At 39.3% G+C, this 22,949-nt stretch overlaps 3 protein-coding genes and 2 non-coding genes across 9 annotated transcripts; 4 read left to right on the plus strand and 1 right to left on the minus strand.

Annotated features, from left to right (window-relative positions):
- On the plus strand, nucleotides 1–4,979 carry LOC111269489 (rhomboid-related protein 4). Of its 5 annotated transcripts, none has more exons than XM_086972118.1 (5): nucleotides 1–302; nucleotides 455–575; nucleotides 1,875–2,034; nucleotides 2,621–2,941; nucleotides 3,156–4,599. In XM_086972118.1, the coding sequence occupies exons 3-5, from the start codon at nucleotides 1,894–1,896 to the stop codon at nucleotides 4,134–4,136; spliced, it is 1,443 nt and encodes a 480-aa protein (XP_086828244.1). In that variant the 5' UTR covers nucleotides 1–302; nucleotides 455–575; nucleotides 1,875–1,893; the 3' UTR covers nucleotides 4,137–4,599. The 5 variants fall into 5 exon arrangements, with proteins under 5 accessions (XP_086828244.1, XP_086828245.1, XP_022704850.2 ...); XM_086972119.1 differs by lacking the exon at nucleotides 1–302 and adding an exon at nucleotides 4,642–4,979 and having other exon boundaries at nucleotides 528–548; nucleotides 3,156–3,602; XM_022849115.2 differs by lacking the exon at nucleotides 1–302 and having other exon boundaries at nucleotides 555–763.
- A 400-nt stretch (nucleotides 4,980–5,379) lies between these two features.
- On the minus strand, nucleotides 5,380–8,270 carry LOC111269490 (peroxiredoxin-2). Its single transcript, XM_022849119.2, has 2 exons — nucleotides 7,973–8,270; nucleotides 5,380–6,581 (listed from the first exon to the last, which is right to left on the minus strand). Exons 1-2 carry the CDS (start codon nucleotides 8,084–8,086, stop codon nucleotides 6,006–6,008), a joined length of 690 nt encoding a protein of 229 aa, XP_022704854.1. The 5' UTR covers nucleotides 8,087–8,270; the 3' UTR covers nucleotides 5,380–6,005.
- Nucleotides 8,271–10,731: 2,461 nt separating this feature from the next.
- On the plus strand, nucleotides 10,732–10,895 carry LOC147752241 (U1 spliceosomal RNA). Its single transcript, XR_015314606.1, has one exon. It is a non-coding gene; the product is annotated as a U1 spliceosomal RNA (small nuclear RNA).
- Nucleotides 10,896–12,390: 1,495 nt separating this feature from the next.
- On the plus strand, nucleotides 12,391–12,582 carry LOC147752242 (U2 spliceosomal RNA). The gene has a single exon (XR_015314607.1). It is a non-coding gene; the product is annotated as a U2 spliceosomal RNA (small nuclear RNA).
- Nucleotides 12,583–13,159: 577 nt separating this feature from the next.
- Srp72 (signal recognition particle 72) lies at nucleotides 13,160–19,351 on the plus strand. The gene is made up of 10 exons (XM_022849129.2): nucleotides 13,160–13,439; nucleotides 14,163–14,271; nucleotides 14,575–14,760; nucleotides 15,151–15,368; nucleotides 16,058–16,197; nucleotides 16,430–16,612; nucleotides 16,939–17,085; nucleotides 17,342–17,545; nucleotides 18,051–18,271; nucleotides 18,414–19,351. The coding sequence occupies exons 1-10, from the start codon at nucleotides 13,337–13,339 to the stop codon at nucleotides 18,925–18,927; spliced, it is 2,025 nt and encodes a 674-aa protein (XP_022704864.1). The 5' UTR covers nucleotides 13,160–13,336; the 3' UTR covers nucleotides 18,928–19,351.
- Nucleotides 19,352–22,949: the final 3,598 nt, after the last annotated feature.

Genomic DNA, 22,949 nt, shown 5'->3' on the forward strand with positions numbered 1-22,949 from the left:
GCACTATTACTACCGAAAAAATTACCCTCGTGGGATTTTTGTCAAACCTAAAATTCCGTGTCGGGACCATTGCTTAGACTGGAAGTCGCTACCTGGGGATAAAATCTTAGGTAAAGGCAATTGGCAATCGGCGCCGCCTCACCTCATGTGCTGTTAACGGTCCCCAAATGCTCTTGACTGCACTCACCGTAAGACTGTCAACCGTCATGCATGTATAAACAGGCGTAAATTCACGATTTGCTCACCACATCAACTAGATGCAGTATGTGTCTCAACGTTGGGGAGTAGGCACAAAGAAACAGGTAACGTGGCTACGTGGCAAATGAGCCACGTCGCAGTGGACATAGAAACGTTCATAGGTAAACAGCGCTGTTTGGGGAAGAGGTGCTAATGGAAAAAAAACCGTCGTAGTTGGATCCCGCCTAACAACTCCCTTGATGAATCTTTTTCAAAGGAAATGCGGGAAGTTGGATTGACGAGCTGCCCTGTCGTTTGTTTTCATCGTTAGAGTTGGAGCCTCCCTCTCCTTCAGCTACAGCTGACGTAGAGTAAGCAAGAACGAGCAGCAATGATACGTAAGAATCGTTGCAGATCTGTCCAAATGTGCTAGACGTACGCTGAGACCGGCGAATCATTGCAGTGACGACTTGTATCATTTATTGTTCAGTCGATATCTGTATTGTTTGTGTGTGGTCCTACGAAGGCTAACACAGATATGTGAGTTACGAAAGCAATATTGGAATGTGCAGTTTCCTTGTTTATAGTGAGTGGTATTGTAGCGTAGATTTTACCTGAGCGCGCATCAGACAGCGGGTTCGTGCCGTAATTCGGAATGCCGAATGTTTATTGGAATCGAAATGTTATTACTATTCCAATGAAACTAGTCATTGGCCGGACTGTTGTTTTGTAAAAATATCGCGAAGAGAAATCGCAAGCGAACATCATAGGCTATTATTCGTTACGGTAGTGCAGGAAAATACAATGATTTCTATAATTTACGTAGTATATACATAAATATACATAAATAATCAATTTGATATGATCAATGATACATGTATATATGTGTTTTAGTATGCTTTCCTGAAGTGAATGTGCACAAAAATCGGCTAGCGCCACGATGACCGAGTGGAGAAAATACCGTAGTATACAATGGCCGTTTGCATTGCTATAGTAGTATGACAAAAGCATAGAATCTAAAACCTATATAATAAAAATCTATTATTCATATGAATTCTTAAACGACTCATTAATGTACCTTGTAGGCTGAGAGGAGTGGTTCTGGACTATCGGGTGATAGGAAATATATTTACAGTAACATTTTCATGTACAGGTTACCGTCTTTATGTATCTTAAGAACTTTTCAGTTGTGTTAGCGATATGGTAATTAACACGTACACAATGCTTTCGCTCAGTATACTCAGTGCCAATCGCATCATTGTTGAACCCTCAGTAGAATATGTAGTTCGGTAAATGAAAGCCACAAATCACTATACCACTCTACATAATTCTATTAATCACTTTGTCAGTGTCTGCACTCCGCACGTGCTTAGTGTTTGCTTGATGCAACTACTTTACTGTGCCGATATTCTAAACGAATTATCGTTAGCCAAAATTGCCAATGATCAGCGATCAACTTGAATCGTAGCATTGAAAAAAAACACACCACTTTGCTATTAAATTTCACTGCAACGCTCTATTTTTTTAACTGATTAGGTGCGTTGCTCTGTGCTTTTTGTTATTTCACGCTTCCTACTCCTTGGTTCGAGTTACAGACGTTTTTCCCAACACCATTTTACATCATCGTAGACTTTATTAATATGGCGAACATCGGTATTTGTATTAGAAACGGTATGCTTATATGTTGTTCTCTATAGATACCATAAATCAGCCACGATGCAGCGGCGAAGTCGCGATAATCTAGGGGTAATACTTCTGATACAACACCTCATTTTCACCATCGGAATCGAGAATATCCCACCGGTGACTCTCAGCGCGATCGGACTTCAAATTGCACTCTATTTAGGGGCCATAAAGGTAACTGCAAATCAATTTTATTTATATTGCTACTCAGTAGTAAAGCTGTATTTTTCTTTCTTATCGCACGGTTATCTCCGCCTATAGAGAACCTATACCAGTATATTTTTTGAAAACATAGCTTAATTTAGCCATTTGGCATACTAGAATGTTTTCACGGCGAGTATTGGATACATTTACAATGTCTTCACGCTCTGTTAACCTGAAAGTTTGCATTGGCTTCAAATGGAAAACGTGGCATGGCAAAGTTCACACGCGGAAGAACAGAACCGCGATTGATGTTTGAAGACTTTTACACTACAAACAGTTCTTACTTATTAGGTTGCAGATGGCCTTGTTGTCATGATAGCTTAGTAGGTAACGAATTTACCAACTAATCAGAGGGGTACATTGTGGTCTAGGTTCAAATCTGGGCCTAGACATAATACGTGTCGTACTGGGGGCCAGCAGTCTGATGGAGTGCCTAATGGCGATGCTAGACGTAACACTCAAAACATAAAGATTATAGATTGGCGTAGCCAGGTAAATGCAAATAACATGTGGTTACGTAACACTTACAATTTCTACTCTACCTTCATCGCTGTAGGTTCCATGGGGTACTCTCCAGGACGGTTGCATTTCGGCCTACACTATCATCGAGCTCCGCGAGTTTTACAGGATATTCAGTTCAGTGGTGGAACACGCTGATAGTATGCATCTCTACTACAATATGGCATCGTTTGCCTGGAAGGGCATCATCCTTGAATCAGCCGTGGGCGCTCCGTTTTTTGCATACATGCTCGTCGTATTTAGTATTCTGACCGGAGCTCTTTCTGTGGCCATCTACTACGCGTTGGCCATATTAATCACACCCCAGTTCATGTTCAGCTGTAGCGTCGGATTTTCAGGAGTAATTTTCGCTCTTAAGGTACTTTTTCGAGCATTGAAGATAGTTTCAACCGGCTTACTAAATTTATTCAAATTGTGATGTCTACCACGTATTCTCTGCATAGCCTGCATCATGCAGATCGATTGTACTAACCAACAGTTTTTCTCATTCATAGTTAGCTCAATCATTTCACACTTCTTAGTTGAGTATATATATATATATATATATTACATATTACATATTTTCGTTACAGGTGATCATTAATCGGGTGTACCCTGATGTGTACCCGACGATTGCAGGGTTCCAGGTACGCGTACCAGGAGGCATGTATGTTTGGTTGGAACTGCTCATGCTGTCATTGATAGCGCCTGGTGTAAGTTTTGTCGGCCACCTGTCCGGCATCATTGTGGGCCTTGCTTATAGCAAAGGTTGGCTACACCCGATTTTCGACGCATTTGGCGTCTTTACGGGTTACAACCCTCACCGGCAGTGGGCTCGCAGCTATAACAACCGCCGTACCGGTGGCGGCGCAACCCGTCAACCTGGCTGGAACTCCGAATATCCTCATCAGTCCCAATATAACAGCGGATACGAGAGAACATACACGTTTTTTCAGGTACCAAAATTCCCTCCGTTGTTAACAGCGTTGGTGATGATCGTACTAGCTGCAGTCTTCTACAAACATCTTCTCCCAGAAGAGGTTAGGTGGTTGTATAGCTATTTAGGTAACAACTGCCTGAACTCGTACCTCGTTTTGGACGCAGGCCGTTACGTGTCTTTGGTGACAGCGGCACTGCATTCCTTGAACAGATGGCATCTGGCGTACAGCCTTGTGACGCTGTACAAAGTTGGCAGCAGCATCGAACGGCGGCTTGGATCGATCTCATTTGCTATACTCCTTATTTTGTTAACGGCCGGATGCGGCCTTCTGTACATCGGCCTTGTACGCTACGTCCTAATACACGCCGAAAGTGTCGCAGGGGTCTATCCATATGATATGAAGTACAAATGCTTCATGGGCCCAACGGCCGTACTTCTCGGCCTGAAAGTTATTCATTCATTTTTATTTCCTTACGCCAGTTCGAGTATACTGCTCCTAGAAATTCCGGGCGTCCCACTTATCATTATCGTCGTCATTGAGGTTATCGTTCTCCACATGATTTTCCCGCAGGCGTGGCTCGTCGGAAACATCGCTGGTATTATGGCTGGTCTATTGTATGTGCTACTAATGTAAAACTGAATCGTAGAGCTGATTATCAATTTAGTGATATTTAATAACTCATTTTCTTAAAGATCCGACAGGTTGAAAGACAGGTTGAAGCATTTAAAAATAACCATGAAAAATACCAAAAAGATTTGAAGGAAGGAATGTCAGTGTTTGTAAAATACAAATATATTTGTGGTCTAATTCGAGTTTGTTCCTCTTGAAATCAGCACATCGTTACGCTTCCAAAAAGCCAAATATTTCACCATTAGTGGATAAAAGTCGAATAGTTCAACATATTGAGTAAGTTGAATAGATGATGATAGATCACAGCCTACACTGAAATGAGTAGTGCGAGAAAGATACTTCCGTAGCAAGCGGTGATATGGACAAAAAGTATGTTATGTATTGGCTAGGTAGCCGTTGGCATTGCGACATGTATTATGATTTGAATGAAAATAAAGTCGGATAGGAATCGGAAGTTTTCTAACGACGTATGTGGCTTTCGTTATTCTCTGTTGTGTTGCTTTTTTAGCGGTGAAGAACATAATCGGAAGTTGGTGCAGTGGGACATGCATACAACCCCATACTCTTTCCCGATAGTCGGCTCAATTGACAAGAGTCTTCAGTATTTGGGAACTCATGGTACAGTCCGCCATTCCAATCAATCGGCACATATGTACATGATATCGGTATCAACAATGTCTTTTTCAAGGTTATCTCGAATCAAGTGAAGAGCTTTAGGGCGGATTTCCATTGTTACCAAGGGCACCATGTCACTTAAGGGCAAAGGCCCAGATTAATCTAAATATAAGGTGCGCATCAAATCAAATCATATAAGAAGTAAAAAGAGTATTATTTGCAAGAAATTTACAGCGTTGTGTCTTCATTTCGCATAATTGCAAGTATTATAAGTTAATCGAATTTAGTGAGTTGTGTAAGTCTAGTAAAAAGACCTGTGCGGTGAATAAAACCTGCTAAAAATAAGTAATTTTACCCTTACAAACGAAGATACCAATCGATAATCTTATTTCAATGGGCAAAATGCCATACGGTGTTGTTTAACTAAAACATCGTGACATCGCGTTGACGCATAGTTGGCATGATACTAAGGGCTGAACGCGTAATGCTCGGAAAACACTGAGGTCACCGGTCTAACAAAGTAATATATCTCTTTGAAGTATAGAACACTTCAATTACGCAGGCACTGAACGGCTACATTACTTGCAAGTCTACTGAATTAATTAATTTAGTATAAAAAAGAAAAGCAAAATGACAATCATATAAGAACTAAATCATTTATTTGGTCTTCATATTCGTACCTAACAATCTTTGTAATTTATTACCGCAATTAGTTTATATGAATACATAGTAACATGTTCTTAATAAAATTCAACAGCGTGTGGGTTCAAGCTATACGTTGAGAACAGTATGTGTAATGCGTTATCTAACTTGCCCAGTCATAATAACTCACAGGGAATAGTATCCTTTAGTGGCATCGTGGTCTCATTCAAATAGTTGTTAACCAGTTAGGCTAATACATTTAATTAAATATGGCTTTAGTTGCCCGCTTTTGAGCTCATACTCGTGGCTTGAATTCACAACAAATAACCCAATATAATTATCTCGGATCATTCATAATTGGACTTTTCTGATTATCTGCTTCTGTTCAAAAAGGTGTTTTTGGATAGCCCATTTTAAACCATAGTTTCACGTTCAAGATGATACAGGTAATTCCGTTACGAGAATGGGCATCGTAGGATCAGGTGATTCCAAAAAAAAAAATTGTATCTCACAGGAATTGCACGGCCATTTCCTTTCCTCTAGAAAACCCGTTGATCTCCTACGGGACGAAATCGCGGTTTACTCAATGAAAAATCATTCCAGGTCCACCGTAATCTAATTAACCTTGTTGAAATACTCCTGGCTCTGTTGCGGATCAGGTTTGATCGTAGGGGAATCAGGCTGCCATCCAGCGGGGCATACTTCTCCATGTTTTTCAACAAACTGAAACGCTTTGATGAGACGCAAAGTCTCGTCAACCGACCGTCCGACTGGGAAATCATTGATCGTAATTTGTCGGATGACACCCTTCGGATCAATAATAAACAGACCTCGCAAGGCGATGCCCGCCTCTTCCAAAAGTACCCCATAAGCAGCAGCAATTTTCTTGTTTACATCGGCAACAAGCGGAATGTTTATTCCCCCAAGGCCACCCTGTTTGCGAGGTGTGTTAATCCATGCCAGATGTGAGAAATGCGAGTCGATTGAAATGGCTACAAGTTCGGCACCGATTTGGCGGAATTCATTTGCGCGGTCCGAATACGCAATAATCTCCGTAGGGCAAACGAAGGTAAAATCTAGTGGGTAGAAGAACAGTACTAGGTACTTCCCGCTGTAATCCGATAACTGGACGTCCTTAAACTGCCCGTTTACGACCGCCTTTGCCTTGAAATCCGGTGCGTGTTGTGTCACCTAAATGAATAGAAAAAACACTAGCTAGTTTCATTTTAGGCTCTAACAGAATAATGTCAGCTTCAGCACATATACACATTTCGTTATGGCTATGCTACAGTATATTTAATAATTATATGTTTTTATAATCTCATCATACAAAACATTTAACAATTCATTAGATCAAAAAATTAAAAGATGAAGATTCCAAATCACACTGAAAGTGAAGTATTGATGAAAGAACCAGCAGGTAAAGTCTAAATGACAAAACATGTTCAGGAAGGAACGAAGACTGCTTCCATGTGAGACGACGCAGCCTCAGATATTCCGTACTTAGTCTTTGGACTTAGTTGGCCAAGCTCGCATACCCTTTTATGTGAGCCCGATTGCCGACAATCCATACATCACTCTTTGCATAAAACATTGTACGTTTTCTAATGTTTTAGACTGTTTAGCCGTTTGTTTGAATATACGTTCCGCTATGAACATATATCGAGTTCATAACTAATACCAGCGGTAAATAAGATTTGGTCAAATCGTTAGAAACATTGTGTTGACGGAGATTCCAACTTAATACTATCAAGCCGCGTTAAGATCAAGCAGTAGGGTACGCTAAGTTAAAACACTTGGACCACGGAATTCCTCAGCTCACAGTAAGATAAAAATATTTGTATTACTCTATCCAGAGAAGATCCCTGTATATAAAAGGACACATAAATTGAGTTATATATGAATCGCTTTTTGCTAGGTTTGTATAATATATATTATAATCTTATAAATCGATAGCTCTTGAGCAGTAATCACAAGACCGACGCAAATCTTCAGATCTCGATATATGTTGTTCTATAGCCGGATGTGTCAACTGCCAATGAATAGGATCGACCATGACGTCATGGACTAAGACGCGACTGCCCACACTGAGTACACAATTACGTTCCCGTAACAGTTTAGTGAATGACATGTTTTCCTGCTGAACTTGTTCTAGGTTCAAATATGGACGTAGGCACAATTTATGTACTGCTGGGTCGAATTAATAATCTGTATGACTGCATCATGTATGCAGTTATTTATTTAAAAAAATAATTTTTAGATTCTAGGTGCTTACACACTATTTGTCTTTTTCTATCATGCATCGAACACAAAAAACACGGCAGCTTACTGATTTATTCAAATGCAAACCATTAAGGCAAAATTATTTTACTTTGGCAGCTCGCAAATATTCTTTTGTAAATCGGCAAATGCACGCAATACCAGTTATAAAACAAGCATGAATTGGGATTCTACCGTAAAGACTTCTAAGCGATTCTTGTGCGAAAGATTATTCTGTTGATAAGATAGGTGAAGATATTATCTGCCTGCTACAATGTTAAACTTGATGTAGTAGATCTCAATCAAAACAACACTTTATTTACCTGAACGACGCCCATACGCGATGCAAGAAGCGCGGAGCGTGCGGCACATAACTGAGACGTCTGGCTTGCAATCGCCGTCACACTGCGTAAAGCATATCTCAGAGCAAATGCCATTTTTGCAATTAAATAGATTCTTCTTTCACTGCCAGTGATTGGCGAGGTGACCCACGCGTGAAACTGGCGCTAAGAATGCGCAAGGTTAATCCAAACATGGCAGCTTTGGCGGATATCTTGGACACCCGCTGAATCCCAGTTACACAAATAACCCGTACGCCGGAAGCAGCTCGAATCTATAAAGCATGGAGTATCTGTTTCAGTGAAGACATAATAAAAGTTTTCTGTGCAGAAGGGTATTTGATTTAAATATTTAGTGTAAGCACCACTCATTATTGACGGTCAAATCAACTATTCAACGGAACCGGCGATTTAATTGGTCGGATACAATACAAAGCTCCGTAAATGTGTTGATACAGAAAGCGCTAGAGTTTAAGAAGCTGTAGGCGAAAATTGACTGTTTTAATTCAAACTGAAGATGTCGAATAAATTGTTTGTTTTATACCTGTTTTCAAACGGATTAGAGTTTCAGCTAAAGAAGGGAGCAATAAATTGCGAATCAATCCAATAAGTTTATAGAACAAAAAGTCAATTTCTTCTAGGATTTTGCATCCTGAAGATTAGGTAAAGTAACCCTCGAGTATAATCTGCTGAACAAATCAATGAAACAATTTATACTTCACCTTACTTCAGTTCGTCTTCTTCGCTTTTTGCAAAAGGGAAAAACGTTTTTTTCCTTTTCGCAAAAAGGGAACTCTCTTTAAAAAAAAAAAAGAGATAATTAAATCTCTTTAAGTTATTGCGCTTGAATCTTAATAAGCTTTTCAGCTTGTTTAGTTATATCTCTTACTTTACATTGTTTTTTTATCTTAACAGTAAACTTGGATCATATTTTAAAAGCAATGTTACATATTTTGGTTCATTCCTGTTTGTCCACCACATTTGTTTACAAGTTCAAAGTATCCCCTCGTAAAGTTTGTCCTCATTCGTTAAGTTCATAGCTAGGTAAAAACAGATCATAGATGACAAACTTTACTTGAAATGAGAATTTTCTTCGGGATTCAGATGTCTTAAGAATAACATATTGCATGATGCATTTTGACTAAGACTCTCTCTGCTTTATTTGCAGAAATTTCAAACTATTGGGTGACGTATCTATACTTGACATTTGTCCCAGGTGACTCAAATGTTGAGTTTTCTTTTGTCGCCTGTTAATTCAATTTTTTCCTGAGCACTGCCTATGAAATTGGTGCTACAGGTAACGAAAGGCCTCATTCTGAATAACCCACTAATATCGTCCATATATTCAATCTAAAATGTATGCTTATAACTGTTTCAGTCCTTAAAGTTTTAGGTTGGATTTTATAAGATTCTGCTTCTTTATTCCGACTTTCTGAGAAACCTATTCTATCAACACAATGTTGCAATGGATTTTCTTGCCGCAGTATGGCGTCCTTTCTTGACAGAGCTTTAATATAGACCTTTTCCATGGCCAACTTAAGGCTCCAGCCACTGTTCTAGGTATGGTTGGCTCTTTCTTAAAAATTGGCAGAGCCCGCCTTAAATTATTATCGTGTATTATTGATGACAGCTCTTTCATCGTGCAATGAACTAACTAACTTCCTATCTGCTCCGTGGCCACAGGTTGATCAACCCACAAGCTTGCCTAACTTGTCTTGTACGAATCTATTTATGTCTCTACAGTTCAATCAGGCATAATTATATTTTTCTTTACGACAAAAACCTTTTTGCCGTCCTATTCGGCAATAGCAGAATTACCACACTATTCAGTATGTGAAACGTTCTTGTCGCGCCATTCGGTGATGGTAGCATCCCCGTTAAATCTATGTTCTAGCCTAACATCTACGAAAGTGCTAAGTGTAGAGTTGGGCTAGCACTTCCTTTATTTACTACCAAACTAAAATTCAAATCAATCAAAAAAAGATTTATGACACTTTCTTTGCTTAAAAACAAATTCTGCAGATTTATAATAAAATATACACTAGGCCTATAGAATAGCGATATATTAATTTGACAAACGATGCCATGGACATACGCGCAAGGTCTAATTCCATACTAGCCGTATAATGGAGACTTTTCCTATCTATCACATCAGTTATGGGTCGATTAATTTGTGTCAATTCTACCAAAATTCAGTCGTAATAGCTAGCGCAACAATTACGATAAAACTATGTCAAAAACCTGGGAGAAGCTTTACAAAGTTTGACATAAGTGCAATTATGAGCATTAGCCTTATTCGTTCAGACTTAATTATTAGCAAAGCACCATAAGAAACGTCAATACCTCATCAGAGATAAAGCAAGCTCACAGCAAGTCCTGCTTTGTCCTTTGGGTTCGTGCACCCGAATGCATTCTGCTAAAGCCCGCCCTAACCGATATGTGTATACCAGAGAACGAACAACGACTACAAATAGATCGAAAGCGCGTTGTCTGCTAGAACCGTGACAGAGCTTGTTGCAGAAAAAATAATACTTTTTTTCTCAAGCTTTGTAAAACTGCAATAGTACTTCGAAAATAAGTGGTGTTATAAAACCAAATTTCTTACAATTTCTCCGTTACTCGGTGGATTTTTATTCATACAGTTCCGTTTTACGAATACGAATTTTGCAGAGATCATTGCTCGACACCCAAGCCATGGGTGACGCTGGGTTCCTAACAAAGTCAGTGCTTGTAATCGACAAATCATACTTACCTGGTGCCGGGCCCTCCGTGATCAGGAAGGCGGAGACCCCAGGAGGAGGCCTTTCCATTGCACTTCGGAAGGGCTGAGACCTGCCACTCTCCCAAACTGGGAAAGATGGGGCATGTAATTTTTGGTAGTGGGGGTCTGCGTTCGCGCAACCCCCTCATTATCAAATCCCAAAAATATTTACTGAACACTCAGATACTGTAAAAGTGTAGCGGTTGTTCCACGTGGAAGCTCTGTAAATGTATTTTAGTTAATAACTTATTAAACAATTTATTTCTCATGTCGTTACTGTCTCGAAATTTTCAAACAGCGCGTCGTATTTATAATTGCGTTACACACGTTGCGGCCCGTTACTTAAAACTGTGGGTTTCAGTTGGCCACTTGCGTTAGTCTGGCACTCCACGTCAGGATCAATACTAAACACCTACTTGCGGTTTGTAATGTACTTACGAGTTTCGGTACTTTTCTCAATAAGAATCAGCAATAGCGTGTGCTGCCATTTATTACCCATATGTTCGCATAGTTTCTGGATTTAGAAGCATCCACTTCATTTCCTGTGCTAATTCTTAATCCCAATCAGATTCTCAGAGACATTTATTGTTACTTAAAAACCCGCCTTTTGTGCTAAGGAGCCGATAAATAGCTACATTCCGCCATTTTACCTTATGAACCAGTCTTGCCACTGCATTACACACACACAGACATATACTTTTGCAACACATACACGAATTTTTTAGTTACTTTTCCAAAATTAATCCATAAGTGATATATAACTAACTATAAGCACGTTTTTTTGTATCTTTGCGCGAAGACAGGATATAACAAATTTTCATCTAGCTGAACTACCTTCTTGTAAAAAGCCAATTAAGGCACGTTACATACAAGAAATACATAAGCAACTAAAACGTATAGAAAAATCACTGTGCATGATTGTTCAATATGTTTCATGAAAAAAAGCACTCACTTTAGATACCGCGGCCGGTTTTTAATTATTCAACACGCAAAAAACCCGAGTCGATTAACGAAACTGACTGTGATTTGTCGACTCATGTTAACTACTAACAAAAAGGCCGTTTATTTCAGAACCTCTAACAATCATGAGTAATCAATACTAAAAATAAAATAGGAGACACGGACCATGCTAAAATTTACTTAACTATTCTTATCGTAATTATCAGTTAGAAAACTGCCCAGTTTTCAGCTTGTTCCTTGCATATTGTGATAATTGCATAATTAGAGCAAGGAATTGAAGTACCCAACAATTTTCCGTTGGTATTATACTAACAATGTGTAGTCCTAATGATACGTACTATGCGTTTCAGGTTTTACATCTAGTATCATCGTTCATCGCCATTCTATCAGACGTCTGCTTCCCAGTACGATACATACTAGCAGGACAAAGATGTTCCATTCGCGAGTAGCTTCGGATCTAATGAAAAGTGCGTTTAAAATGCTAAGCGGCGCCTTTATCTGATTATTTGGGATGATTTCTAGTTACAGACATACAGGACATACGGGGTCTTTGACTGTACCAAACTTTTTAAATTGGTTCTACCGAAGCTAGGGTGACAAAATTGAATGCTTTGGCGACTTTGAGTCCCTGCCAGTGCAAAATTTTCGCTATGACTGGGCACACAAACGAAGTGAGGTCGGTATCGCTTCTCGGCCTTTTGGCTAAGATCAAAGTGTAGTATCTGTTCTTATCAGCTTAATATCTGATACGGGGGACATTGTCCCTCAAGATATTAAACTATTTTTTGGAACAGGGTCGAGTGCTCGGGGCTTGCTCCACCTCGACCGCGGGTTGGCCTGGTATAGCACTACTTCCAGGACCGGCCCATCCTACATACAAACCAAAAATATGATTTAGGTAATAAACCGTTGCACATAGGAAAAGCCGTTACACATATATAAAAAAAGGCTGTCAAAACAAAGAGTTTCCATTGTTTTTACAATTTTCCTTGTATATGGGAAAGTCGCAATGACACGTCTCAAACGAACGTAAACGAAAGCTTTTTTTTTTTTTAATGGGTGTGGCATGTGTTCTGGATTTTACCAACACGTTTGTGCATCAAATAACGATATCGAAGGTGCTGGTAGAAATTATTATACTACTGTCTATTAAATTCTTAGCAAAAGCCGGACTATTCAAGTCAAGCTAGTAAATATGAATGCATTTTTCGCAGAAAAGTGGCATCTGCAACCATTTTGTGTCAGCTACTCTTAAAGTGAATTAATTGCCTTTACTAGCGAGCTGCCCTAACTCTAGCTGTTTCGGCATTTATAACTGTGCAGACTTCTGTCATTATTTCTTTTCATCTCTTTCATTATTAAAAACTGTTATTTTGAACTGCCCGCTCACAACTGCGTCTACAGCGCCCCCTATCAACACTGACTATTTACTTTGTTCAGCCCTTAAGTCGATTGCCTGCTGTGTCTTCCGTATTCACTGTCGAGGTGGTGCCAGCGTGGTTGTTGATATTGTGTTCTTGTGGTAACGGTGCCGTGTTGTTGTTCCATTCAGTAACGATTATGCGCCACTACGAGGCATAATAAATAAACTATTGGTAGAGAAAACCTTTTTTTCTAACATAGCGGGAATGGCATCTCCAAAATGTAACCCTCTGACGCCTCTCTTCCAAGAGCTGCACAGGCATATTCAGAATAGTGAACTTGAGAAAGCTCAGAAAATTGCCAACAAGAGTAAGTGCATGCCATTTGTCAACTGCCAGTTCGATAGTTTTTATTTGCAAGCATATGCCGTCTACAGGACGATCATGAAGGAAGCATACGATACAAAACGGATTATTGTGAGGGTGATTATATCATGGGTAGATTATATCATAGTACTGAGGTTGACGTTTGGGCCCAATTCTAAACCTAACTAAGGAAAAGTATTATTATTATTTTATAATGAGCAGGGCCGAAAGCGGAATGCATGTTATAAATGTAATCTTGATCCGAAGTTGGTAAACATACAGTTCTATCTAATGAGACGAAAAGCTAACTACCTTTAATTCATGAGTCAGCACTTCCGTTATGATAGAATTAGTCGGATTGAACTTGGCTTTCGTTCGTGAACAGACGAGAATGTAAAATAGACCATTATCTCTGTGATAGTTATTGCACACCATGCTGTTTTTGCAAACACCTGTTTGATATCGGGCTTTAGCATTACATAAAGACATACATCTATAAGTTCCATTGTGGAGAGCGTTATCCGCGTGAATTATCTTTAAATCTGTTGATATTTTACAATGATACAAGTTGGCTAAGCCGTTGGTCCAAAAAAATCGGGATCGATACTTCAAGCCCCGCCAGAGACATGTATTACACAATGGGTAGGACTGAATTAAAAAAAACAGTACCCTATTTTGCAGTGATATTGATTTTACCCGTTACATTTACCACATGGTTTTCATTCAGTACTCACCCATCCAAATGGAGGATACACTAATCAGAAAGCGATTCAATGTAAACTCGTCTGCCTGATACAACTCTCGAAATTCCAGGAAGCCTTCGATTTCATTCTGAGGTGAGTAGATCAAATGTTAGACCAAATCACATTCTGGTCGTCACAACTATCGAATTCTGTGGGAACAATAACATCATAGGGATGGTACGAGTGATGCGATACATGCGATTAGAATACGATAAAAAAGTGTTCCTGGAGGCATTGGCCGAAGAAGAACATCATATATATTATAAGTAGAATCTGGAGTAACTCCTCTGTATTCGCTGTATCTAAGACAGCCTAAAGTAAATTTATTTAAACTTACTTAATATAAACTTAAATAAAGTCAATATAAGTACCTCATTTTCATGGCACGCGTTTCAGAAATGAGGAAAACCTCACTATTGACGTTTCTTTTGAACGAGCATATTGCCTCTATCGGTTGAATAGGACGGAAGAGGCTTTAGCTGCTTTGGGTCCCGCAGCTGAAGATGACTTTCGGGCCAAGGAACTCCGCGGGCAAATTCTTTACCGCTTGGAAAAATACCGCGACAGCTACAACTTATACAGGTGTAATAATCTAAATAACTGTTTGCGACTAAATAATAATCTAACCTACTTGCTCATTAAAAGCATTGAAAGATCCACTGTTCGCTTAAACGAAACATATTTTTGAAGAGACGTGACAAAAGAGCCTACCCACTCGTTAGCAGCAAAGCAAAGGTTTCCCATAGAGTAATCGTAAAATATGGTGTTCTGTTCTTTTCTACTATTATCTGACTTCTGAATTTGGCTTTACTCAATTATATTTGTCTAACCACAAGCATATTCCATAGTTCCGCTAAAAGTTTTATTTGACTGAATGATAAGTAGCAAGGTTTCTTTTTCCAACGGAATATTGGTTACCTACTACCTAAAGTGGTATTTCGGCTGCTAACATATTTGTTTTTTTGTCTGTAGAGATCTCGTGAAGAATTCAGGTGATGACTATGACGAAGAGCGGCAAACGAATCTGGCCGCTTGTGTAGCTGCGCTCACGTTCGAAGAAGGCGTTAGACCGGATAAAGGTGATACAATTCTTAATGAAGAAACATACGAACTGATGTACAATAAGGCAACGACGCTTACTGCTCAAGGAGAATACCAGAAAGCGTTGATGCTGCTAAAAAAATCTGAAGGTATGAGGTTAATCGAAGAAAACATAGTGTCATTGGCATGACGTAGAAGTTTAGAGACGCCCTATTGCAAAATAAGCGATCGATATAACATGCACCGAAGCTGCGAAAAGACTGCAGCAATGTTTTTTGTGACAGTTGTTTCTAGCTAGATGGCTTTAGCGCCAGATATCTCAGATCATATAAGTCACGTCAGGTTGGTGTTCGTGTTACCTTAACGCTGAGATTCAAAGACACTTGAGAGCCGTAACAAAACTGTTAAAATGCCTTCGTTCAGACCTACGGTTTACAAATTCTAACAAACAGTAATTCACTGGAAAAAATCTATCGGAACTAGTGAACAAAAAGTTTAGTGTCTTTCACCCGGACAATATCTAGACCACATACATCTTGAGGTACTCGGCAAAAATTGAGAGAACTTGGATAAGAAATTTTAAAGCATGCGTCGTAAAGCGCGGATCGTACACAGTCGAACTACGATCTGTTCCGGTCTCTGCAAGACTTTAGTTTAGTTAAAACGGGATGCACTTGCTGCAATTTTTTACCCAGAAACAATAGATTAAAAAAAACAATCGTTCAGTCATATTATTGTAAAACTTACAATTTAGCTTAACACTCTCAATACTTTTTCGATATATAGGTATATATACTCTAGAGATATTATTACACGTCGTTATTGTATGTCTTTACAGATATGTGTCGTGAAACCTTGACTGAAGAAGGATCCAATGAGGAGGAAATTAATGACGAAGTATCAATCGTTTTGGCACAGATTGGATATGTGAATCAGAAGATGGGAATTCCCGAAGCTGCATCCAAATATTACAATCAGGTGAAAATTCAGCTTTGTTATGAATATTTTTTGTGTATTTAATGTTGCGATATCCTCTAGACCAGAACTGAAATAACTTCTAACCATTCCCCCTGACAAAAGGAAAAAATTCTCGCATACTAAAAAAATATTTCTAAAAATTGCAAACTGGTTAAGTATCTGTCTTAGTATGAAGAGCTCGAAAAAACTATATAACAATTCCAACCTGCTTTTGTTTATATTGTTCCTGTAGGTGTTGCGTAACAAGCCGTCTGATGTGGCCGTTGTTGCCGTTGCCTCGAACAATATTATCTCGCTTAATAGGGAGCAAAATATATTCGATTCGAAAAAGAAGGTCAAAGCATGTATTGCCGAAAGAGTTGACGCAAAGCTAACGTCGCGTCAGAAGAAGAGCATCGCCCTCAATAATGTGCTGGTATGTTGACCCACTAATACGCACATGTATCTGATGTGTGCTTGTAGAAAGCCACGCGTTTTACACAGGTTCGTCGAAACTGTGTGTACGCTATATTAATGGAGATAATAAACAATACCTCTTAATTTATACTAACGCATGATCCAATGATGTTCAATAATGTGTGGATTTCATTACGCAACCAATGTTATCAATATGTAACAATTTTTGGACAAAATTATAAAGTATTGAGCTGATATATGTGATCGAGCTGCATTTTAAGGTAACTAAAATAGACGGTTGATAGAAGTTGATTCAGTGAATTTAATAATGATAATATTTTGCAGTTAAACTATTATGGGCATTCATCATCTGAGCTGTGTTGGCGTCTTATGCGTCAGCTGGAAGCGCTCTCTGAACCGGATCAACCTGGCATAGTTCTGCTTAAGGCTGCATTGTTCGTTAGGGATCGGCAAAATGCTAAGGCGTGTCAGGTAGAGACTGAAACCATTATTTCATCATTTATACATATATATATTTCCTGAACAAACAAATATGGTCTCGAAGTGTTTGCTTTCTCCTGCATTTCATTAGCTCACTCGCAGGTTGTTTCAATACTATTGCCAATGTGCAAATCGTTTCTAATTTACAAACATTCTTATTGCTTTATTTGTTTTTTTTTTTCGTTAAGACACCTAATTAGTAGAAAACTATTACTACATTTTTGTCCTCGGTTCATATATTTGGTAGGTTCTATCGGAGTTCGGTACCGCCCACCCCTCGCAGAGTCTTGCCACGAGCTTGGCCTGTGCACAGATCTATTTTTCAAACAAACAACTGGACAAGGCAATGCAAGTGTTGGAGAGCCTAGGCGATGCTAGTTACACTGCTGGAATACTTGGGGTTCTTATTTCTCTCTGCAGGAGCCTCAACAACGATGAACAGGCAGCTCAGGTGAAGCTCAGTATGACCAAATATATTTTGCTGTAAGCACCGCGATTCATCCCAGTCGAGAAACTAATATATGATTGCACGTGTGTTTGCTTACGTTGACACTTGAAATGAGCTAAAGCATCAAAGGAAGTATCATTAACATTTAATAATGTATAAATTCAATTACGCGACAAGGGCTACCAATATGTAACGATTTTTGAACGAAAATACAAAGCGTTAAGCATATACGTGGTCAAACTGCGTTTTAGTGTAACATTTTTAATAGGAGTTGAGGTACGTTACTTTCACTGATATTTAATGACGAAGTTCTTTACAAAAGTTGTATGTGATTTTCTATTATGGTACAACACAAGGAAAGTAATTTCCTTATTGTTATTTATTAAAGTATGTTTTTATAATGGTTAATTATAAGCAATAGACTTAAAAGTAATTTTTTATTATGTACAACAAAGCCGAAATTAAATTGAATTTCGATTTGTCCTGTTTCGCTGTTGATTATTATCAGATCTTCAAGAGGGCCATAGCGTTCCATAAAAAAAGAAATCCTTCATCGGAACTGCTTCAGTCACTGATCCGTAAATCGGCGCAGTACTTCCTTCGTCTTGGAAAACAACAAGAAGCCGCTGCTCTTCTTCAAGAACAACGAAAAGTAGATCCTCACAATGCGAAACTTTTAGCGCAGCTCGTAGCTGCGTACGCCACTTTCGATCCTGCAAAAGCTCGAGAGTGAGTAATATTATTCAAGGACTAAAAGATATAATTAGCAGAATATTTAAGCCGTGATATAGAAGCTAATATAGAGAATTTCCGTACATATAAGCTGGCGATACTGCTAAATGATAAAATTATCGTTTTCTCGAAATTCCAGAGTCGCCAAAGACCTTCCAGCCGTGGACGAAATTGTGACTCAGGTAGATGTCGCTTCCCTAGAGGCGACTAATTGGGTGATGGGAACACGTCACGTAAAGCGTGTCGTCGGCTCGCCTTCCGCGCGATCGCCGCCTGACAACCAGACCGCAACGGGAACAGCTGCCATACCGGGTGCTGGTGACCGAAGGAAGGTCCCTGCTAAAAAGAAGAAAAAAACCAAACTGCCAAAGAATTACGATCCGAATATCGTTCCTGATCCCGAACGCTGGCTACCAAGATGGGAACGTTCAACCTTTAAGAAGCGCGGCCGAAGGGCGAGGGAAGCAGCGATTGGAAAGGGATCTCAAGGCGCTGTCGGTAACGTAGCCGAGTTGGATGCAAGCAGTAGGCCCACTGCTGCTGTTCAGCAGTCAGCGCAGCCATCGCCTGGGGTCGGGCCAAGACAACAGCGGCCTAAGGCGCAGCAGAAGAAAAAAAAGATCGGTGGAAAGAAAGGCAAAGGCGGTTGGTAAACACAGACCGAAATAGGCCGACAGACTGATGAATATTGCTATTGCGATGAAATCATAAGTGATGATCAGCTTCTTATCTGTATTATGATGTTGGACTACAAACAAAAGGCGTTTTTTTCCCATAAACTGCTCGACCAACTTTCGCTATACTGTGTTGTTCGTATAGAGATAGAGTAGTGATCAGCTCTATTATGATCATTACTGTTCAATGGCGGATTGTTAAATAAATTCCTCTGATCAGCCGGTGACCTATTTAGATGCAGCAGCCTACCAATAAGACACTGGGTTTTGGTGGGTTTTATGTGGTGTTTAACTTTGTTTGTCCAACACATCTCTTCAACACGGTGTCTCAAGTAAGAACAGAACAGATGTACGCCTAATTAAATAAATATAAAAAGTCTTTATACACTACTTTTTGCACAAATATGTGGGTATATTTGATTTTTTGTAGGTACTTTACTAAAGTGCCACCATACGGAAAGCGGATTTTTTGTTTTATCATTTTTAAGTTTCTATATGACTCTAAGTCAGAAATTCAACATATATAGTTTTTGGCTTTCGCCGTTTTTCTACCACATATTACCCAGCAATCACCTCTATGTATTCACCTTTATTCTGATTTAGTTTTACTTGTTTATCCGTGGTACAAGCTCCTATTATCTATCTAGCCATAATGTAAGGAGGAAACGAGAGACGGTCTTGCCGTGGACGATAGCACAACAAGAGGGAGAGTGCGTATTAGTACGTTTTCTGTACTAGTGAATGAAATGTATACTTATCATCCAAAAGTCACTGAATCGGATCCATTGCACGAGCGTCGCTTTCGTAACTGCTTCCGTAGGCGACCATCGAGTTATGGTGGTTGAACTGCGAACGCCAACAACAATGCCTGCCCATTCAGGAAGCATCCAGTAACATCGCTAAAACAAGGTATTGAGCGGACACTACTGACTCGCTAATGGGTACCTCATAGAGATTCGTCTTAACGAGATTACCTGTGTCGTTTAAAGAGACAGCCGAACTTAACAAGGAAATCGGGATAGCCTGCTTTTACGGGTTATATTGCAGTTGACATGTGTGCTGTTAATACTCGGCTTGCATAGATACATAGTATGTGAATAAGGATATCTAGTTGTGAGTACCCACAGACAACATGCTGGCTTCTGCTCCAACCTCGCTTCCAATGAGGTTTCTTTCCAACTTTTGTGGTTGTCCGGTATTCGAATTAGCTATGAAATCTACGAATGCGCGATGAGTGTGACGAGTGGAACCGCCAACAGTAATAGCTATGCGACTTGTGTCTGGCAAGTCCAGTATGCTCTCTTTGTACGTATGTATACACAGAGTGCATCCGTTGTCTACGGCGGGTTGCTCGATGTTACAGAGATGAGTCAAACTGTACACCTTACGAGAAGCAGTAGCTTGTTTTACCAGGGTAAAATTATAAATTAAAACGATAATCGAAAAGATTAACTTACTATTTAGTCATGTTCTGCTACGCTATTATATAAATATCATCGTACTTAACCACTCTACATTTGAGCTTTCTTATTCTATGGTGTACCGACCGAAACCATATTCCGTTTGACAACGCGACCTACTTTTTGTCGGTCTGTGTACAGACTGTTTGGATTTTTTTAGATTTTAGAGACGATTCCATGAGGTCCAAAGATAACCATTGAGGTTCAACTCGCTAAGTAAATACTAGATACCGAGAAAGGGTTGAATGGATAATGAATATGTTAGAATCATGGAGAAATACGTCTTAAGCTGACCTGCAAAGATCTAGTGGACGTTTTGATAATATCGGGCAGATTTTTGAGTCAAAGGGTCTTCATGCTTAAGCATGTCGGTAAACTGTTCACCCGTAATTATTCTTAAGTTATATTACGACATATTACTAGCGCTATATACAGCCAAAACGACGTGCGCGGTTTAGTGGGCGATGGAGTTAGAGAATCAAACAATCCACCTAAATAATTCAACAGGAGGTCGTTGCTCTTCAATCGTGAGAGCGCGTCGCGTGTAGACGATTAGGATAGTGATGACGTGGAATAGGGAGAACTTTGTCAAAGTTTCATTTTCTAAGTTTTACAGGCTCGTACATGCGTATACTCGCGATACCAATACTGACACTTTCAGGCGGTATACGAGAGTATGCCACAGTCTGGGCATTGCTTTCGACAGCGAATTACAGGAAATTACGCATCACCGCGGATAAAAAATGTTCGTCAATTAGTCTGTTTGTTAAGCAGATATGGGAGCAACGAGATCCTTAGCGACGTATTTATCTTTTCAGCTGTGGCACATTTTTTAGTTCCGGCTTCAAGGTATTTCAATTATTAGTATACTAATAAATATTGTAGCGAGTAAAAAGAATACGAACCGTATTGTGCGATTTTACTGAATAGTACTATGTCGATCCCTATTTATGCTTACAGTATAAGTAAGATGTATAATGCCTTCATAATATTACTATTGTATTTGTTGTTTTTTGTACTACCTGTCAATATTTAGTCCGAACCTCTTTCACGCTTGTGTTTGTCATCACCTAGGCGGAAAACACATGTCATTCGATTCTGAAGAATAACTTCCATCAGGTGTACATATATATCTATATACATGTATGTTAGGCTATTACAAGTGAATCCAGCGGACTTCGGCATTGAATAACTTTTAAGCTACGCGTAGCCAGCAGATGAAATTCGGCTGGTAAATATTCCAATCTTCAAGAGGTTTGTGAGCGAAAACAGATTTAACTTACTAAAGAAGAAATTAGTTGAGAAGTAAAAACGTCTTTCACTCTTGAAAACCAACGCTCATTGGTTGAGTGTTTGTTTTTTGGCCACAGCACTGCGAAAATTAATTGAAACTGGGAAAGTCTATAGGCAAGTATTCCTTAAGCAAAAGCACCCTACGTGAAAGATGCAGGCATTTCAAGAACGAAGATTAGAGGGTCGAAGATTAGACCAGCGGGAAGGTAATCCGATGTCGCTGTTTGAAGTATTAATCTAATTTGATGAAAATTATTTTTAAAAGATAATTATAATCCAAATGCTGAAAAAGCGAAAACTGACTAAAAACAGATCCTCATGAATCGATTCCAACCAGTTGGGAAGTGTGTAGTGTATTCTACGTACAATTTGCAGAACTATAGTCAATAAAAAAACCCGCACACGGGTGCCATAGACGAGGCACGGTTTTCACCATTACCTCCAGCCGCAGCGAAACCAAGAGAGCAAACGGCGTTGCTTTGGTGAGAAATGGAGTTTGGTGACGATGTCTACTGGGTATCGGAACATACGGTGTTAGTAATACTTTCAGCTGACATGGAAAACATCTGGTACTACGAGGTACTTGCCGAACGTGAAATAATGCATACAGCTTGTTATCTCTAGTTCCTCAAGGGATTCGTGGATCATTAGCAAGGCAATCGCAAGTATGCAGCCTACTTGATGACAATGTTAGACCTTATTGTCATGCCTTAATTGCTCCCCATATTGAATAAAGGAACATCTAGCATTGGCTTCAGCCCGCTATTTTCCGGATCTGATTATAGAGCGAGCATATCCCACTATCGATTTACTTTTAGAAGTGATAGATATAGACAAACTACATAATAGATAAAAGGGAACGCAAGTGGTAGATGTATATGGCTGTCCAGAGGCTGCTATAGTAGTAAGACAAAAGTATGAAAAGTACTTCTAACACATCATGAAAATTCTAGTTCGAAGGTTAGTTTATAACTTTAACGGATTAGATTGTACGCTTAATATATAATTTCCACCAATGTATATATATACATTGGTGAATATTCAAATTTTTATTGAAAGCTTTGCTGGCCTGCGTTAGTATTCAAAAGCTTTGTATTGGGCGTTGACAATATGGATCAATATCAGATTTAACAATGTTTAATCTAACTGTTTAGTAGCGGAAATTTATTCGTGTCGGATCACAACTGTGAGCTTCTACGATTCTTCAAATTCCAAATATATAGAAGGTTATCAACATACTTTCATTTC

The sequence above is a fragment of the Varroa jacobsoni genome, unplaced genomic scaffold (assembly GCF_002532875.2).
Source record: "Varroa jacobsoni isolate VJ856 unplaced genomic scaffold, vjacob_1.0 scaffold_1388, whole genome shotgun sequence".
NCBI classification, from domain to species: Eukaryota; Metazoa; Arthropoda; class Arachnida; order Mesostigmata; family Varroidae; genus Varroa; species Varroa jacobsoni.

Excerpts from the sequence above, each read along its gene's own strand:
- LOC111269490 (XM_022849119.2), bottom strand. The coding sequence starts at position 8,086 with ATGGCATTTGCTCTGAGATATGCTTTACGCAGTGTGACGGCGATTGCA. Across the intron at positions 6,582-7,972 it reads CGCGTATGGGCGTCGTTCAG|GTGACACAACACGCACCGGA; the intron begins GTAAATAAAGTG and ends CTATTCATTTAG.
- Srp72 (XM_022849129.2), top strand. The coding sequence starts at position 13,337 with ATGGCATCTCCAAAATGTAACCCTCTGACGCCTCTCTTCCAAGAGCTG. Across the intron at positions 17,086-17,341 it reads AAAATGCTAAGGCGTGTCAG|GTTCTATCGGAGTTCGGTAC; the intron begins GTAGAGACTGAA and ends TATATTTGGTAG. Across the intron at positions 17,546-18,050 it reads ACGATGAACAGGCAGCTCAG|ATCTTCAAGAGGGCCATAGC; the intron begins GTGAAGCTCAGT and ends GATTATTATCAG.
- LOC111269489 (XM_086972118.1), top strand. The coding sequence starts at position 1,894 with ATGCAGCGGCGAAGTCGCGATAATCTAGGGGTAATACTTCTGATACAA. Across the intron at positions 2,035-2,620 it reads TCTATTTAGGGGCCATAAAG|GTTCCATGGGGTACTCTCCA; the intron begins GTAACTGCAAAT and ends TCATCGCTGTAG. Across the intron at positions 2,942-3,155 it reads GAGTAATTTTCGCTCTTAAG|GTGATCATTAATCGGGTGTA; the intron begins GTACTTTTTCGA and ends TTTTCGTTACAG.